The 16847-nt window shown below is 33.5% G+C and overlaps 1 protein-coding gene across 8 annotated transcripts in view; it reads right to left on the bottom strand.

The window, feature by feature from the left end:
- The window catches only part of DLG1 (discs large MAGUK scaffold protein 1), a gene marked incomplete at its 5' end in the record, with an annotated part of 253529 nt that overhangs the window by 110459 nt on the left and 126223 nt on the right, over positions 1-16847 (bottom strand). For 5 of the 8 annotated variants that reach the window (XM_080829395.1, XM_080829394.1, XM_080829396.1 and 2 more), the window contains 2 exons: positions 2447-2500; positions 12838-12936. In XM_080829395.1, coding sequence (XP_080685521.1) covers positions 2447-2500; positions 12838-12936 — 153 coding nt within the window. The remainder of the gene's footprint in view (positions 1-2446; positions 2501-12837; positions 12937-16847) is intronic. The other 3 variants (XM_080829398.1, XM_080829399.1, XM_080829400.1) reach the window with 1 other exon arrangement.

The raw sequence follows: 16847 nt of genomic DNA, 5'->3' as shown, positions 1-16847 counted from the left end.
ATCAATTATCTTATATATGGAAAAAATGAAGAAGCTTCTAAGTATGTAAGAAAACTACCAAAGTCAAATTGAATGAATTTTCCTAACCCTCACTATTTGTAGGATATCTTAAGGAAAAAAAAAAAAAAGACAAACAGATGAGGATTTCACCAAATTACTTCATTTCCATCTTATTACTGAAACCAATAAGAACTCAGAATTTTTGTTTTTAACTTGCCTTCCCTTAATATTTTTTCACTATATAAAAAAAGAGCAGAAATGCACAGAGACAGAACCAACGCCAATGCCAATGAAATTATATCTATTAATACTAAAAATTGAGTATAATACATCATACTTAACAGAAAAAGACTGAAAGCTTTTTACCATGGATCAGGAACAAGAAAAGGATATTTGCTCCTGACACTTCTATTAAACATTGTAATGGAGGTTCTAGCTAGGGCAATTAGGCAATCAATCAAATAATCAATCAATCTGGACTATAAAAGGAAGAAGTAAAACTATCTCCTTTTGCAGATGGCATGGTCTTATATACAAAATTTAAAGGGATCTACACAAAAACATTAGTAAATACATTCTGTAAGGTTGCAGGACAGAAGATCAAAATCTATTATATTTCCAAATGAATTTCTAAAAATCTGTTATATTCTAATACACTAGCAATGTAAAATCCACAAATAAAATTAAGAAAGCAATTCCATTTGCAACAGCATTAAAAGAGTAAAATACTCAGGAATAAATGTTAAGTGAAAGAAGTTAAGTGAAAGAAGTTTAAGACTTGTACACTGAAAATTAAAACATTACTGAAAACAAAGATGTAAACAAATGGAATGCCATCCTGTGTTCATGGATTAGAAAACACAATATTGATAAGATGGCTATACTGCCCACATTTACCTACAGATTGAAATCAATTCCTATCAAAATTCTAGCTGTCCTTTTTTTGCATGCAGAAATTGACAAGCTGATCCTAAAATTCATATAGAAACACAAAGAACCCAGGATATCCAAAACAAACTTAAAAAGTTGCAGGACTTATACTTTCTGATTCCAAATATTACAAAGTCATAGTAATCAATACTATGCGGTACTGGTATTAGGACACACATAAACAGCACTAGTAGAGAATTAAGAATCCAGAATAAACCCATATATTTATATTTATATATTTTTTTGAGAGACAGAGAGCGAGCGAGCACGCACGCAAGCACAGCTGGGGGGAGGTATAGAGAGAGAATCTTTTTTTTTTTTAAAGATTTTATTTATTTATTTTACAGACAGAGATCACAAGTAGGCAGAGAGGCAGGCAGAGAGAGAGGAGGAAGCAGGCTCCCTGCGGAGCACAGAGCCCAAAGTGGGGCTCGATCCCAGGACCCTGGGGTCATGACCTGAGCCGAAGGCAGAGGCTTTAACCCACTGAGCCAGCCAGGTGCCCCTAGGGAGAGAATCTTAAGTATGCTTCTCATCCACAACCAGGGCAGACGCAGGGCTGGATATTCACGAATGTGAGACAAAATCAAGAGTCAGATGCTTAATGGATTGAAACACGCAGGTGCTTCAGCCCATATATTTATAACTAACTGATTTCCTACAAGATGTCAAGACCATTCAATGTAGAAATACTCTTTTTAACAAATGCTGATGGGACAGGACAACTGGTACCCATATGCAAAAGAATTAAGGTGGACCCCTACCTCCCACAACATGCAAGATTGACTCAAAATGGATCAAAGATCTGAGTGTAAGAGCCAGAACTATAAAACTCTCAGAAGAAAACCCAAGGGTCCTCATGACCTTGGATTAGGCAGTGTTTTAAAGTATAAACTGAAATCAACTACATTTAAAAATGGGGGAAAAAGAACTTTTACAGTCTATAAAATTATGTACCATTTGGATGGAAAAAAAAAAAAAAGCACAGGAACTACTTCTACATAAACAGCTCCAAAGACATTTTCCTCTGGAGTAAAAAATGTTGGATTAGATTCTGCTGTTCTGGGTGCTTATCTTTAAGGGCTTTTAACAAAGTAATTTTATAGGGAAGTACTACTCAATTCAGTATGAAGTTATATAACTAATATTTGAGTATACATATAAACCTGGGTACTAAAAATCTTGTCACTCAACTAGATTTCTAAATGACTGAATATATGGCACTGTGTAAGTGACTACTGGTCAATGATAGCCTTTAGTGAAAACTGACCATTTTAATTTAAAAATAAACCATAAATTTCTATTTCAACATTTCTGCTTTACATTAAGAATGGGGGAAAAAAAAACAATCAAAAAGGGGCAGTATTGCTTCATGTACTTTAACAATTACAGATCAGTGAAAGAACATCACAAGTACAATGTATTAAAGAAAATGAAGCTGTGATCTTTGTATATGTATCAAAAACTGAACAGGAAAAGAAGAATTATTTAAATGTGTGGAGGAAATTAGACTTACATAAGTTGACGTTTCCAAGCTCTCTGTGTTGACCAGTACTGGAGGAGGATTTGCCTTAAAGAAAAGTATTGTAAATGTGTTAGCTTAACAGGAAAATCGACACATTCCAAATCAACATTCACAAATGTCAGAAGCAAATGAAAGATCTGCTATTTCTTAAATTATAATTTTATATGAGCTTTCCATATGTTAATCAATGAATCCAGTTTCCAGCACCAGATGAAAAGAATTAAGTATAAACAGTTAAATTTGTTTTTGAGAAATAAATTATTTCTGCTAAAACAGACATAATTTTCTTAAGATCTGTAAAGAAGTTTACCAGTCTTCTTAAAAAATCCACAAATATGCTTTGCATAAGAACTCTTCCCAGGTTGCTCAGATATCATTAGCTTTTCTATTCCCAAGGATACCAGGAAGATTCCAATCTTTTATCACCCAGAAAAAAATTCTATTTTCAGTTGCAATTATTGCTTACCACCTGTTACTACTCACAGAATAACAAGAGCCAAAAAACCAAAAGCAAAACAACAGCAAAAAAACCAAGTAGAATAAATATGTCTGATTAAATATGGATTGAAAGAAGCTTGGTTTTCTGGTTGATCTGGAAATTATTATGTAGATGAAATAAAATTTAAGGAATAAAATGCAATAAATACCAAATGAAAAACATATCAGAACACATTATGAACATACCAGAAAACCGACATGATTCCCCTCAAAATCATCTTTCTCCTGCATATTTAAGAGTATAAAAGTACCAATAATGACATTTTCTTAGAATAAAAAAAAAATGACTATCCTTTACGCAAATTTTAGGAGGTATGTTTATGAACAATAATAATTCTGCTATTCCAATTAACTAAAGAATTAAACATAAAAACTGTGTGAAAGAAACATTATACACAAAATAACCATTTTCTTCCAAGTGTACGGTCTTTCCTAAAAGGTTCAAATGTTTTACACTACTTTTGGCAAAGAACTAGATCTGGATGATATGATAAAATGCTTAAGAACAACACAGTTGCATGGTTAAATAATTATATAATACGCATTTAGGCTACATGAAGCAGCAGGTTAAAAATACCTTATTATATATAAACATGACATTAACTACTTTATATGCAGGTCCTACCTCTGACTGTAATAATCTACCTTCAAATAATTTAGTGGAAACCAAACCTAATAAATACTATTTGTTTTTCAAATTTTTAATTTAAATTCGATTATTCAACATGATACAAATACTCTTTGTACGATTGTTATTTAAGTAAAAGTAGCCAACTTACAGACATTTGAGATTTTATGAATATCTGAAATTATCCCAATGACCCAAAGAGATTCCTCAAATTGATAGTATTTCACTTCAACAAAAAAATTAATGGTACAACTTCACCCTATTTTGTTTAAGCAATTACAGAGGATGGCAAGAAAGAAAAGGGTACTTAAAGTTACAAAAGAAGTTACATTCTTCAAAAATTATGGCAACAAAGCCTTTTGCTTCCCTCTGCCCATTTATTAACAAACATACAGTGAAAAAAGTTGTTTTTTACCATCATCGTATAGAAGTTATCTTTTGATTCTAGTCATATAAAAAGTCTATTTGATATTGAAATACATAAAAACAAAATGATATAAAGTATTAAACGTACTTCAAAATAAAATAATGACAAAGAGAGGCCAGAAATGGGAGGGATTATGGATCATATGAGCACACATGAGTTAATGATATGTTATAGTTTGGTAATGAGTATAAGTGAGAGTTCACTGTACTATTCCCTCTACATGTAAGTATTTTTTTTTAAGATTTTATTTATTTATTTGACAGAGAGAGAACACAAGTAGGCAGAGCAGTAGGCAGAGAGAGGGGGATGCAGGCTCCCTGCTGAGCAGAAAGCTCGATGCAGGGCTTGATCCCAGGACCCTGAGATCATGATCTTAGCCAAAGGCAGAGGCTTAACCCAGAGCCACCCAGGTGCCCCAGTATTTTTGAAATTTTTAATAAAAAGTAAAGCAAAAAAATTATATTGAGTCAACTGCTCAGTTTGTAGGAGGTTAATAACTAAGGCAGTTGTAAAATACTATAGGTCAGAGTTGCTATTAAGATATTAGCATTCACATCATAAAGTTGATTTTAATTTTGAAGTTCTATTCAAAATAAAAAATATAGACTAGTGAAATAATTTGCAATTTTGACTTGAAGAACATGGTAATATATGTACAATAAGTTATTTTTAGATGTATCTTTAGAATTTTACATGAGTGAGTGATCATACTTGAAGGGAAATGATGGTAATAAAGAACATGAAATTGGACAAGAAACAAGAGTGTTCATATTGAGGATTAAGCAAGAATTTCAACCAAAAGTAATGTCAGGGTAAGAAAATCTAGCTATTTTTTAAAAAGGTCATAAAAAATAGTCTCCCTATATAAAGGAAGCTCAAGAGGCATGATGTCTGTTCTCAAGTCTAGTTGCCTAAAATAAAAAGATAAAAATATTTAAGACTGTATTAGCAAGTATAAAATTAAGACATTTAACTTGGAACAAACTATACTTTTACTTAATAATAATTTACTTAATTCTATTTTTACTTAATAATTTTACTTAATTATAATTTGTATTATGAAATACAAAAATGGTTTCTGACAAAGTAATACTCCCTAGTTCTCCAATTTGGAGGAGGTAGGAATGGAAATAAATGGGTAGGACAACCTGAATGGGTTTGGAGGGTATGATACACAACTGAGAAAGACACAACACCCTAGAAACAAAGTTAAAGAACGGAGTACTTCTAAAGGAAGCGATGCAGAAAAATTTGGCCCCAGAAAGCACATGAAATTAGAGCACTGAAATTAGAAATGGTAGCAAATCTGGCTAGTTTAAGACCTTGGGATCTGTAACTGGGACAGTGGGTAGCAGAACAGGTGACATGAAATTATTAGCTTTACTTAGCAGCCAATTAAACAACAACAAGACTTAAAATCTTAAATCTTTCAAGTAGAATCTACTTGAAAGTTATTTCAAATGAAGAAACCCCTTCCCTTGCACCTTGCTTCAAGTGACTTCAAGTGACACCAAAAGACTTGGTTCTGGTGCTGTCTCTATTTCACTCTACCATTCAAGTAAATCTGACTATACAGGTAAGTCACAAGTGATATTTAAACTCATTTATTTCATCTATAAAGAGATAGCAACACATGTCTTTACCTAAGAGGACTATGTGAAGACACAGCAAATACAAAGGAAAACTTACTGTAAACTACAGGAACCTACTGTTAATCCATTATTAGTATATATTAATATATTAGTACATTATAATCTAATATACTATTGTGCATGTTTCAACTAGGATAATAATGAAGTCCTATAATACAATTAGAGATGGGGTAGGGGTTAGTATAGGGACAGGAATATTCTAAAAAAGAGGTACTAGTAAACCCCTAAAGAATTTGACCAAGTATCAATAACAAGACTTAAGAAACATAATTCTGCTCATGCAATTTTTAGTATTCCATTTCATTAATAATGGGTCTCACAGGGATTGCTGCTGTTAACACATTGCAGCATCCTTACACAATTTCAAAGAGCAGTATTACATTTTAAAAAAAACCTTAAAATAATTCTTAAATCTAGTTATTTAAAAACAGACCAAAATTAGGAGTTTAGAAAATACTTTAATGCTGTGCATTGTATTTCTCCTTTTACCATTTATCTAAGTTTTATTACGTTATTTAATGTCTGTCTCCTTCTCCCCTACTAAATTATAAACAAATGTTTTTCATATGAAGAACTCACAAACCCCAGAGAACACATCTTAGATTCTAATTTGAGACATACTGCATTAAAAGGTAAATGCTATCACTTAAGGAATCAATGTAAGATAGAGTGTATGTAAAAATAAATAGGATGAATTCTGGGAAGATGGCATAATAGGAAGTACCACAAATTTGTCACCCAGACAAAAATTGTACTGGCAGAATCTATGTGATGTAACTAATTTGGAATTGTACTGAATTCCAGAGCAGTCTGTTGAAGGCCTGCAACTTCCAGGGGAAGTACTGGATGGTAAACTGTGGTTAACTCAGTCAATTTTAGCTCTTAGCACAGTAGCAGCTATTCAACTCCCATCCTCTGCCCTGTAACAGCTAGCTGGGGAAGTGTTCCTGGAGCAGCTGGCACAAAAACTACACAACCTAGGAGGGGAAACAAAAACAAAAACAAACAAAAACTACCTCCAAATACAGGGGATCTGTGCTCTGATTGCTAATTCCTGCTTCTGATCACTGGGGTGCAAGGAGGCAGTGGCCATTATTGAACTGCCCATAATTGATGCAAGTCTTTCCCCCTCTGGTTGAAGGGACTCCAGAGGATTTAAAGGGCAAACATCTCCTCCCACCATTTCATTTTTCTCTTTTTCCCCTTTTGAGAGTCAGACACCGAAACCTAGGATATTCAAAAGCCGCCACATACACAAGGGCATGCAGAAAAAAAAAGACCTGAGGAAGACCTTAAGTTTATACTGGAGACTGATTCTTGGCACAGAGATAGCCTACAACAATTAAAAAGCCCCAAAACAACAACAACAAAACAAAAATAAAACCTTAGGAAAGGAGGAAAATCTGATTTCCCGAGTTAGAGCATCATAAGAGTCAAAAGTCCAGTTTTCAGCAAAGAAATCAAAAGGCATGCAAAGAAACAATATAGTGTGGTCCATTCAAAGGAAAAGAGGAAGGAATGAAGGAAAGAAGGAAAAGAAAAAAAGGAAGGAAGGGCCTTTAAAAAAACCTGGTGCCAGATCTACTACACAAAGACTTTAAAACAACCATATTAAAGATGTTAAAAGAACTAAAAGAGAAGGTGAACAAAGAAAATGAAAAAATAAAAGGGAAAATTTATAAAAGATAAAAGAGAAAAATCTATAAAAGATAGAAAACCTAAAGGAAAATCAAAAGGAAATTCTGAAGCAAAAAAGTTCAATAAATCAAAAATTCAATGTAACAGTTCAAAGGCAGATTTGTGCAAGCAGAATTAACAAACTTGAAGATTGGACAATGGAAATTACTAAGTCGGAGAAAAGAAAGAAAAGGACTAAAGAAAATGACCAGACACTAAGGAACCTTGGGTCACCATGAAGCAGACCAACACATATATCATGGGAGTCCCAGAAGAGGAGAGATCAAGGAGCAGAGAAAATATCTGAAGAAATAATCACCAAAACATTCCCAAATTTGATGATACCAACAAACAACCATAACAAGACATGAAGAACAACATCCAAGCTCAACAACCTCATGGTAGGATGAACTCAAAGAGACTCACATTAGGACATATTGTAATCAAACTCTTGAAAGACAAAAACACAGAATTTTGAGAGCAGCAAGAAAAAAGCGACTCATTACATACAAGGGATCTTCATTAAGATTATCAACATGTTTCTCATCAGAAACTCTGGAAGTGAGAAAGCAGTGAGCCAATATATCCAAAGTACTAAAAGAAAAAAACCCTTTGTCAACCAAGAACGCCGTATCTGGCAAAACTGTTCCTCAAATGTGAGGGAGGAATTAAAATATACGCAGATAAACAAAAGCTGGGGCGGGTGTGGGGGTGCGGTTATCACTAGTACAGCTGCCCTGAACAAAATTCTTTGCTCAAGAGTCTTGCAGGTTGAAATTAAAGGACACGAGAGAGTAACACAAGGTGTTTGAAGAAATAAAGATCTCAGTAAAGATAAATACAAGAGCAATTATAAAAGCTAATATTGTAAGAGTTGTAACATCACTTTTTATTTTCCACATATTGTTAGAGGAAATGCTTTCAGTCTTTCACCACTGAGTACAATGATTGCAGTTGGTTTTTCACATATGAAAAGATGAAGAGAGTTCTGTAGATGTATGACAGTGATGGTCGCAAAACAGTATGAATGTACTTAATATCACTGATATGTAGGGGTGCCTAGGTGGCTCAGTAAGTGTCTGCCTTCAGCTCAGGTTATGATCCTGGGTCCTGGGATGGAGCCCCACATCAGGCTCCCCACTTACCTGCTTCTCCCTCTGACTTCTGCCACTTCCCCTGCTTGTCTTCTCTCTCTTGCTCACTCTCAAATAAATAAAATCTTAAATACCACTGATATATAAACTTAAAGGCTGTAAAACGGTAAATTTTTACATTATGTGTATTCTACCACAACTAAAAAAATTGGAAAACATATATGACTTCAAACTAATTATGCAAATGCATTGAAGACAAATTGAAACATATTCTACAAAATAACTAGCTTGCTTTCTTCTAAAATGCCACATTCATGAAAGACAGACAGTGGGGCTACTCCAGATTACGGAGACTAAAGTGTCATGAAGGCAATGTGAAATCTTGGACTGGCCAAAGGACCTATTTTTTTCCTCTAAAGAACATTATTGGGGCAAATGGAAAAATATAATGTTTGCAGATTAATGACACTAATTTTAATGTTCATTTTCTGATGTAGCTCATGTACTGTGGTAATATTTCTGTTCTTAGGAAAAAACATTTAGGGTTATAAAGCATTTGTATTTGGAGGTAAAAGGGACATGAGAGAAACTTCCTTTGAAATGATTAATAAAAAGTAATATATAGGAAGGGAAATGATAAAGCAAATACGGTAGGTAAAAATGTTAAGAATTGGGGAATCTGGGTAAAGGTATATGGGAATTCACTGCACTATTATTGAAACTTTCTTAAATCTGAAATGATCTGAAAATAATATAGAATAAAAAAAACAAAACTCAAAATACATATAGAATAAGGGCACCGCAGTCAGATATTAATGTGTGGTTAAAAAGGCTCATCAAGGTAACTCGAAGTATCGTCTTCTGTTTAAGATTACCAGTAAAATGAAAATATATCAAGTCATCCTTTAGGTTATACTAATGATCAAGTGATTTGATATTCAATGCTCGGATGTTTTGTGAAACTTGAACGGTCCAAAAGCAATAAAAAATGGTCTGCACTGGCTGTACCTCTTATGTAACTACTCTCATGTCATGTGGGAATTGTTAACTTGTCTACTGGACAGACAGGAGGCTCCTGGAGGACAAGGATAATGTTATATTCATCTTAGTAATGATATGATTGGAATAATAACAAAAAACTGAATGAATACCAATCCCTCTGAAGCACATATATGAATATGTACAAAGAATTTTACACACACAAATTAGTCACTTTTAACAATTACATGACAGATCCACAAAACTGGTAGAAAGAGTCTAAAGCATCTGGTTTTAAAGCAGAGTATTTACTCTGGGGTGGAAAAAAGACATTTAAAAGGTCAGTATCTATGGGAAGAACTGAGGCTATTAGAAGCTGAGTCATTTCTCCACTGTCATACAGCCAGAAAGGGGTGAGGCCAGAAAGTGGTAGTCAGGTCTCACTATAAAGTCTGCGCTCTTCATGCAACTTCAAGTAGCCATTCATTATGCCTTTTTCTGTACTGCTGTGTATAATAAGCCTAATAATTCCTACCGTGGAAAGCTCTTAAAAATTTAAAAGACCAATATAAAAGTACTCTGAAAAGTATAATAAGCATTTAAAAGTAGTCAGGGAGGCATTAGTCTCCATTTTAATAGATGAAGGGAGGATAAAACGTAGAGGTTAAGTAACTTGTTTGAACTGCAAAGGCAGGACTTGAATTCAAACCTTGTATCTTCTACTTCTATTTCTATTACATCCTGATGCATCTAAAATGTAAAGTAGTAGATCTTTAGAAGAAAAATTATTTTCATTTAAAATGTTAAAACTGGGTTATAGATTAAGTAAAGCCTTCAAATTTACTTGAGGACATTTTAATCACTTATACTAATTTTTATAATGTCCATATTCTACTTCATTAATCAGGAACACACTTACTGATTCCAGAAAAATGAGGCACACCTATAGGCTTTTCACATTATACAACATAAATGATTAATCTACTCTACATGGGCTTTCATAGTGTATTTAAAACTTAAAATGAGGCAAAGTAGAATACATAAGCCTTTGTCTTGTGCACATATCCTCATTTGTTTTTCTAACCTGTTCCCTGGTTTACTGTCTCAAAGAAATATGAGATAACACTAATAATATGAACAGCCAAGATTATGTGCCAGCTGCACATATGCCATTATTCTTCCAACAACATCTCAAGCTAGTACTACTATCATCTTCAGCGTTAACAGATGAAGTAACAGAAGCTCAGTGTGGTTAAGGAAACTGCTGAGTTACACAGCTCGTAAAGTAGTAGGACTAGAATTCTAAACCAGATCTATCTGCCTCTAAGACCTCTCATTTATAACTACAAGGCTATGTAATGTTTCAACAATTTCCAAATATAGTGTCATGTTAGGGACACTTGGAGTAAATAAGTCAGAGGTCTTTGAGCAGGAAAGGACAGGTTCCTTATGCAACATAAGAACAAAAACTACTATGAAGTTTCAAAGGATTTTAGGAACTATTTTAACATCAAAAGATGAATTGAAATGACAAGAGTAAAATAAACTTCCAAATCCCCTACTTTAAAAAAACATTGTATTACTAAATCCTAGATGCTTGGAGAGATGTTATATTATTACAATATTACAATAAAACATAGGCTGCTTACTTAGAATTATATTTTATTTATAAGTTCAATTTCTTCTATGCAACACAGAGAAAAAAATCCACTGGATTTATCTATTCTATCATTTACAATGATTTAACTTTTAATGATTTTCACAAAGGGTGAACAATTATGTAGAAATAGTAACATTATTAACACAGACTGAAGTCTTAGTGGAGTATCTGTAATTTCCCCTAGAATCCTATTTTGTATAATGTCCCTACTGATTTTCATTTTTTAGGAAGGGAAGGGCACTGAGACAAGTAATAATTGATATCCCATTTTACTTCCAATGCAACTTACACAATAAGCATACAATTTTTATCTAGATTTTATGCACAGATCAGTAATAGTAAAAATAGCTAAAGATGCATTTATTTATACTTTAAATGAGACTGAGATTGTATACAACCAAGATCTGAGTTATTATATGCAATAATACTATCCTTATTTTGACTTTGGATGACTTAGTTTATAGGGTAGTTAATGTCTTATTAAGTCATCCCTTGGAACTACTGAAGGATTTGTCTAGCATTTCATTTTATTTTTTGACTGTCACGTTACTTTTTATTTTCAAATTTTTATTTAAATTCTAGTTCGTTAACATATTGTACAAAAAAAATCATATAGTACAATGTCGGTTTCAGGAGTAAAATTCAGTGACTCATTACTTACATATAATACCCAGTACTCATCATAACAAGTGCTGTCCTTAATAACCATCACGCATCTAGCTCATCCCCCACCCCGCAATCGCCCTCCATCAGCCCTCAGTTTGTTCTTTAAGAGTCTCTTATGGTTTGCTTCCCTCTTTCCTACCCCCATAATACGTTCATCTGTTTTGTTTCTTAAATTCCATATGTGAGTGAAATCATATGGTATCTGTCTTTCTCTGACTTATTTTGCTGAGCATAATACACTCTAGCTCCAACCATGTTGTTGCAAACAGCAAGATTTCATTCTTTTTGATGGCTGAGTAATATTCCATTGTGTGTGTGCACACACACATTACCTTTTTAAAAATAAACTTCTATTAAAGTAATTTTAGATTTACAGAAAATTTGCAGAGATAGCACAAAGAGTTCCCATTTACTTTACATGTATGGTCTCTTATTTTTAACAAATAAATATGAATGTTACCTAACCAAATGACAGAGAAAGAAATATTTCCAAAGAAGGTAAATATATATTGGGAAACAAATATGAATGACACATCCAGTGTAATATGAGGATAAAGATTTTTATTATCTTAAGAAAATAAAATTTCCTGGGGTGCCTGGGTGGTTCAGTGGGTTAAGCCTCTGCCTTCAGCTCAGGTCATAATCTCAGGGTCCTGGGATAGAGCCCTGCATCGAGCTCTCTGCTCAGCAGGGAGCCTGCTTCCCCCCGCACCCCCCCCCCGGCCTGCCTCTCTGCCTACCTGTGCTTTCTCTCTCTGTTAAATAAATAAATAAAATCTTAAAAAAAAAAATTTCCTAAAGCAAATAAAAGCTGGTTCAAACAGATTTATAAATACAAAATGCATGATAACAAATCTAAGGAGGTTCAATATTACAAAGTTTTTAAAATGTGTCCTATTTCATAGTTAACCTAAAAAAAAGGCACATATTGAACCCATTTTATATTAAATCCCAAATATTTAATTCCCTAAAAACACCAGGTGAAGTCCAAAGTGAATTACTAAATCTAACAAAGAAACAGTTAAAACAGTTCGAAAAGAATACAAATGAAACATTAAAAGCAAATGAAATTTTAATAAAGAAAAAAGAAACTAATAAAAACCTGTGGTATGGTGGGTAGGATGACAGTATTCTCAGCAGGGACTGGCAGGACAGGGATCACAGGGACAGTGGGAGAAGAGGGAGGTACAGCTTCTGTTGGCTAAAAATCATCAATGACAAAAAATCAGGAAAAATACCAAAATAAAAGAAAAACACATAACAGAAAATTTTGTCATAATATATTATAGTTTTCAGAAATAACTGAGAAAGAGGTAAAATATTAATATGTTACTTCAATTTAAATGAGAAAATGCTCTCAAGAAATTATTTTAGAAATCATTATGCCACTAATAATAATTTTAATAACTGTAATTAAAATGAGACACTACTTTTTAGATATTTCAATGAAAATAAGAAAAGATAATGACTTTCAATTTTCCTCCTCTAGGAGACAAAACATTTATTTCAAAGACTACAAAATATTTTTCCAGGATTCAGAATATTATTTGACTACTTTCCTCCTTGCATTCAAGGAATCAAAAGCAATTTTATTAGGCCATCAGGCAGGAAACTGGGGCTTAGAAATTCACAAAGGATTCAAAGGACTTAAAAATTGAATCTATTATCACTTTTTAAAATCTATGCTATTGACCTCTACTATTAAGAACTGTACTAAGCTGCCTTAAAATTGCCTTCAAATAGGCATCTAGGTGGTGCAATCAGTTAAGCAACGCCTCTTGGTTTCGGGTCAGGTAGCGATCTCAACGTTGTGGGATGAAGCCCCAAGCTCAGAAGGGAGCCTGCTTAAGTTTCTCCTTCCCTCTCCCTTGGCCCCCTCCCCCTGCACCCATGCTCTCTCTCTCAAATAAATAATAAATCTTTTAAATCAACTGCCTTTAAAGTCATTAATTCAACTAACACTGAGTAACTATTATGTGCCACACATATTCCCGAAAAAAATTAAAAAAGAACTCTTGTGACATAAACTAAGGGGCTTTGATATTTACACTCAACTACTCTATCTGGCTTGATTCATTTAATTTTACAAAGATGTAAATGTAAAACAAGACACGTTTTGTAACTTGTCCTAAACCTTGTTAACTGGATTAATTCATAAACATTTACTAACCAATAACATATTCTACATGTATAAGAGAAACATTAAAATCCAACTGATTACAGGACAAGGTGCATTAAAAGAGACTTAGAACAGGCAGAACAAATTTGCTGAAATCAAAACTATGCTTTTCCTAACAAAGAAATACAAAATAAAATTACAATGTTGTAATTACAATGTTGACCTCCTTGGTCTATCAGTTAATCAAAATTTATTAAAAATGCATGGATTCTCCTCAACAATGGTGCTGGGAAAACTGGATATCCACATGCAAAAATAATGAAGTTATATCACTCTCATATCATATACAAAAATAATAAATTAATCAATAATAGAAATATACATACTAGTACTAGAACTCATAAAACCAGAAAACAAAGGGGTAAATCTTCCTGACCTTAGATTTGACAGTGAATTCTTAAATATATCAAAAGTATAAGTGATAAGAATAAATGAACTGGACTTCATCAGAATGAAAATATTTTGTCTACCAAAGGACATTACAAGAAAGTGCAAAGACAACCTACAAAATGGGAGTAAATGTTTACAAGTCATACATCTGATGGGGGTTTAATAGCCAGAATATATAAAGAACTCTTACAACTCAACAACAAAAAGATAGTTAAAAAATGGGCAAAGGACTTGGGTGGTCATTTCTGCAAAGGAGATATACAAATGGCAAATAAGCACATGAAAAGATACTCAACAAATTATTATTCATTAGAAAAATGCAAATCAAAGTTACAACAATAAATCACTTCACACTTACTAGGAAGCTGTAATAAAAAAAGAAAAACAAAAACAGAAAGAAACTGTGTTGGCAAGGATGTACAGAAACTGTAATCTTCAAAAACTGTTGGTAGGAATGGAAAATAGTGTAAGCTGCTATGCAACAGTTTGATGGTTCTTCAAAAAAGCTAACCATATAGTATTACCATATGACCCAGCAATTCTACTAAGTATACATATACTCAAAGGAACTGAAGACAGGGAGTTGGATACTTTACATCACAATGTTCAGTGATGCATTATTCACAACAGCCAAAAAGGTGGAAACAACCCAAGTGTCTATCAACAGACAAATGGATAAACAAAATGTTGTATATACATGCAATTAATTATTATTCGGTCACAAAGAGGAATGAAATTCTGACTCATGATACAACACGGATGTATACTGAAAACATTATGTTCTCAAGTGAAATGAATCAGACACAAAAGGACAAAACTGTATGATTCCACTTATATGAAACATTTAGAATAGGTGTACTCATAGAGATAGAAAGTAGAATGGAAGTTACCAGGCTAGGAGAGAAGAGCATGGGAAGTTAATGATTACAGAGTCTGTGAGAGGTCATGAAAAGTTTTGGAAATCTAATAGTGATGGCTGCAACACTGTGAATGCAATTAATGCCACAGAATTATATATTAAAAAAGATTAAAATGACAAATTTTATGTCAGATACATCTTGCCACAATAAAAATCTCAAAGTAAATTTTAATGCATGGAAACAGGTCCTTTCCCACTGTTGTTGGATGTATAAATTCATACAAACTTTAAGAAAAGCAATTTAGTAGTAATTATCTACAGCCTTAAAAAAGTCTAAGCTCTTAGGCTTAGTTCTAGAAATCTACCCAAAGTGAACAATTTAAAAAACAAATATTCTAAGAGTCTTAATACATTCTACTGACCACTGTTTATACTTGGGAAATGTGGAATATCCTAAATATCCAAAGGTGCTGGAATGGTTAAGTTTACAAATAATGATAATTATGTAAGATTAAATATTACACAACAATTAAAAATCATCTGTAAGAACAGTCTGTAGATCTGGCTTGGGATTCTAGTCACTAATTATATATTGTTTACATTTAAAAAAACCTTTCAATTCCATATTATGAGTTTAAAATGCATCACTTAAATATTAACCAACTTTCAGTTTAATACTCATATCACTTTTTAAAAATTTTTGAGGTTCTGACTCTAGATTTACAGCAAAGTGTGAGAAAAAAAGATAGTTTTAAAAGAACTGCCACTTGATCAACTAGGTACACCTACAGGAAATGAAATGAATCCCATCTCTACCTTATACAATACTTAAGATTAATTGCAGACTGTTTGCTAACATAAGAGAAGTACAAAAATTAGATTTCTAGATGATAATAATGACAGAATGTCACCATGACCTTGGTGTAGGTAAAGATTTCTTTAACAGGAAGGTACAGATTGTTGAAGCCAAACAGGGTTAGGAGAGTGTCTGTACGCAGGGAGTAGAGGCGTGGCAGCGTTCTAGAACAGGGTGCTTGGAGCCTGAGCAGGAAAAGGAGGGTATCCATATGGGCAGAGCAGTGGAAGCAGGCTGATATACTTTGTTTGAACCTAAGTGTGGCAGGAGCAGTAGTCCAGCATGAAGTGTAGGGGCCTCAGTGGAGTAAAAAGGAAATACGATGGAGCTTGGGCAGAGTAAGGAGGGTGTCCCACCAAGAGAAGTCGTGATGGGAGACTGCTGACATACGGGAGATTTTGATCTAAAAAATACATACATAAAGGATAAGGGGAATAAGATACCTCATGTCAGAGAAAGGAGTTATGAATATGGAAAGGGAAAAACTTAGCATGATACCTATGGTTCCAGAATAGAACTAGAGGTATTAGTATGAATGCACGGCTTTCAATATATAGAGATAGACCTGGGAACACAGACATACATGTGTGTGTGTATATATACATATATTCCCTAACTCTGCCCACAAAGAAGATCTGGGGGCAGTAACACACCAATAGCATGAACACACCTAGCATTCAGATCATGGTTTCTAAATACCAATTCTCAAATTAAAAAACAAACAAACAACAGACTAGAAGTCTTTGGATTTCAAAATGGCTAATTCCAGTGCTACAGCTTAGCAAGTACAGTAAGATCCTAGAACAACTTGGTGTGCCAGAAAATACA

The sequence above is a fragment of the Martes martes genome (genome assembly GCF_963455335.1).
Source record: "Martes martes genome assembly, chromosome: 1".
Lineage (NCBI taxonomy): Eukaryota > Metazoa > Chordata > Mammalia > Carnivora > Mustelidae > Martes > Martes martes.
The sequence above is the reverse complement of the archived record's forward strand: the minus strand, read 5'-3'. Positions and strand labels throughout refer to the sequence as shown.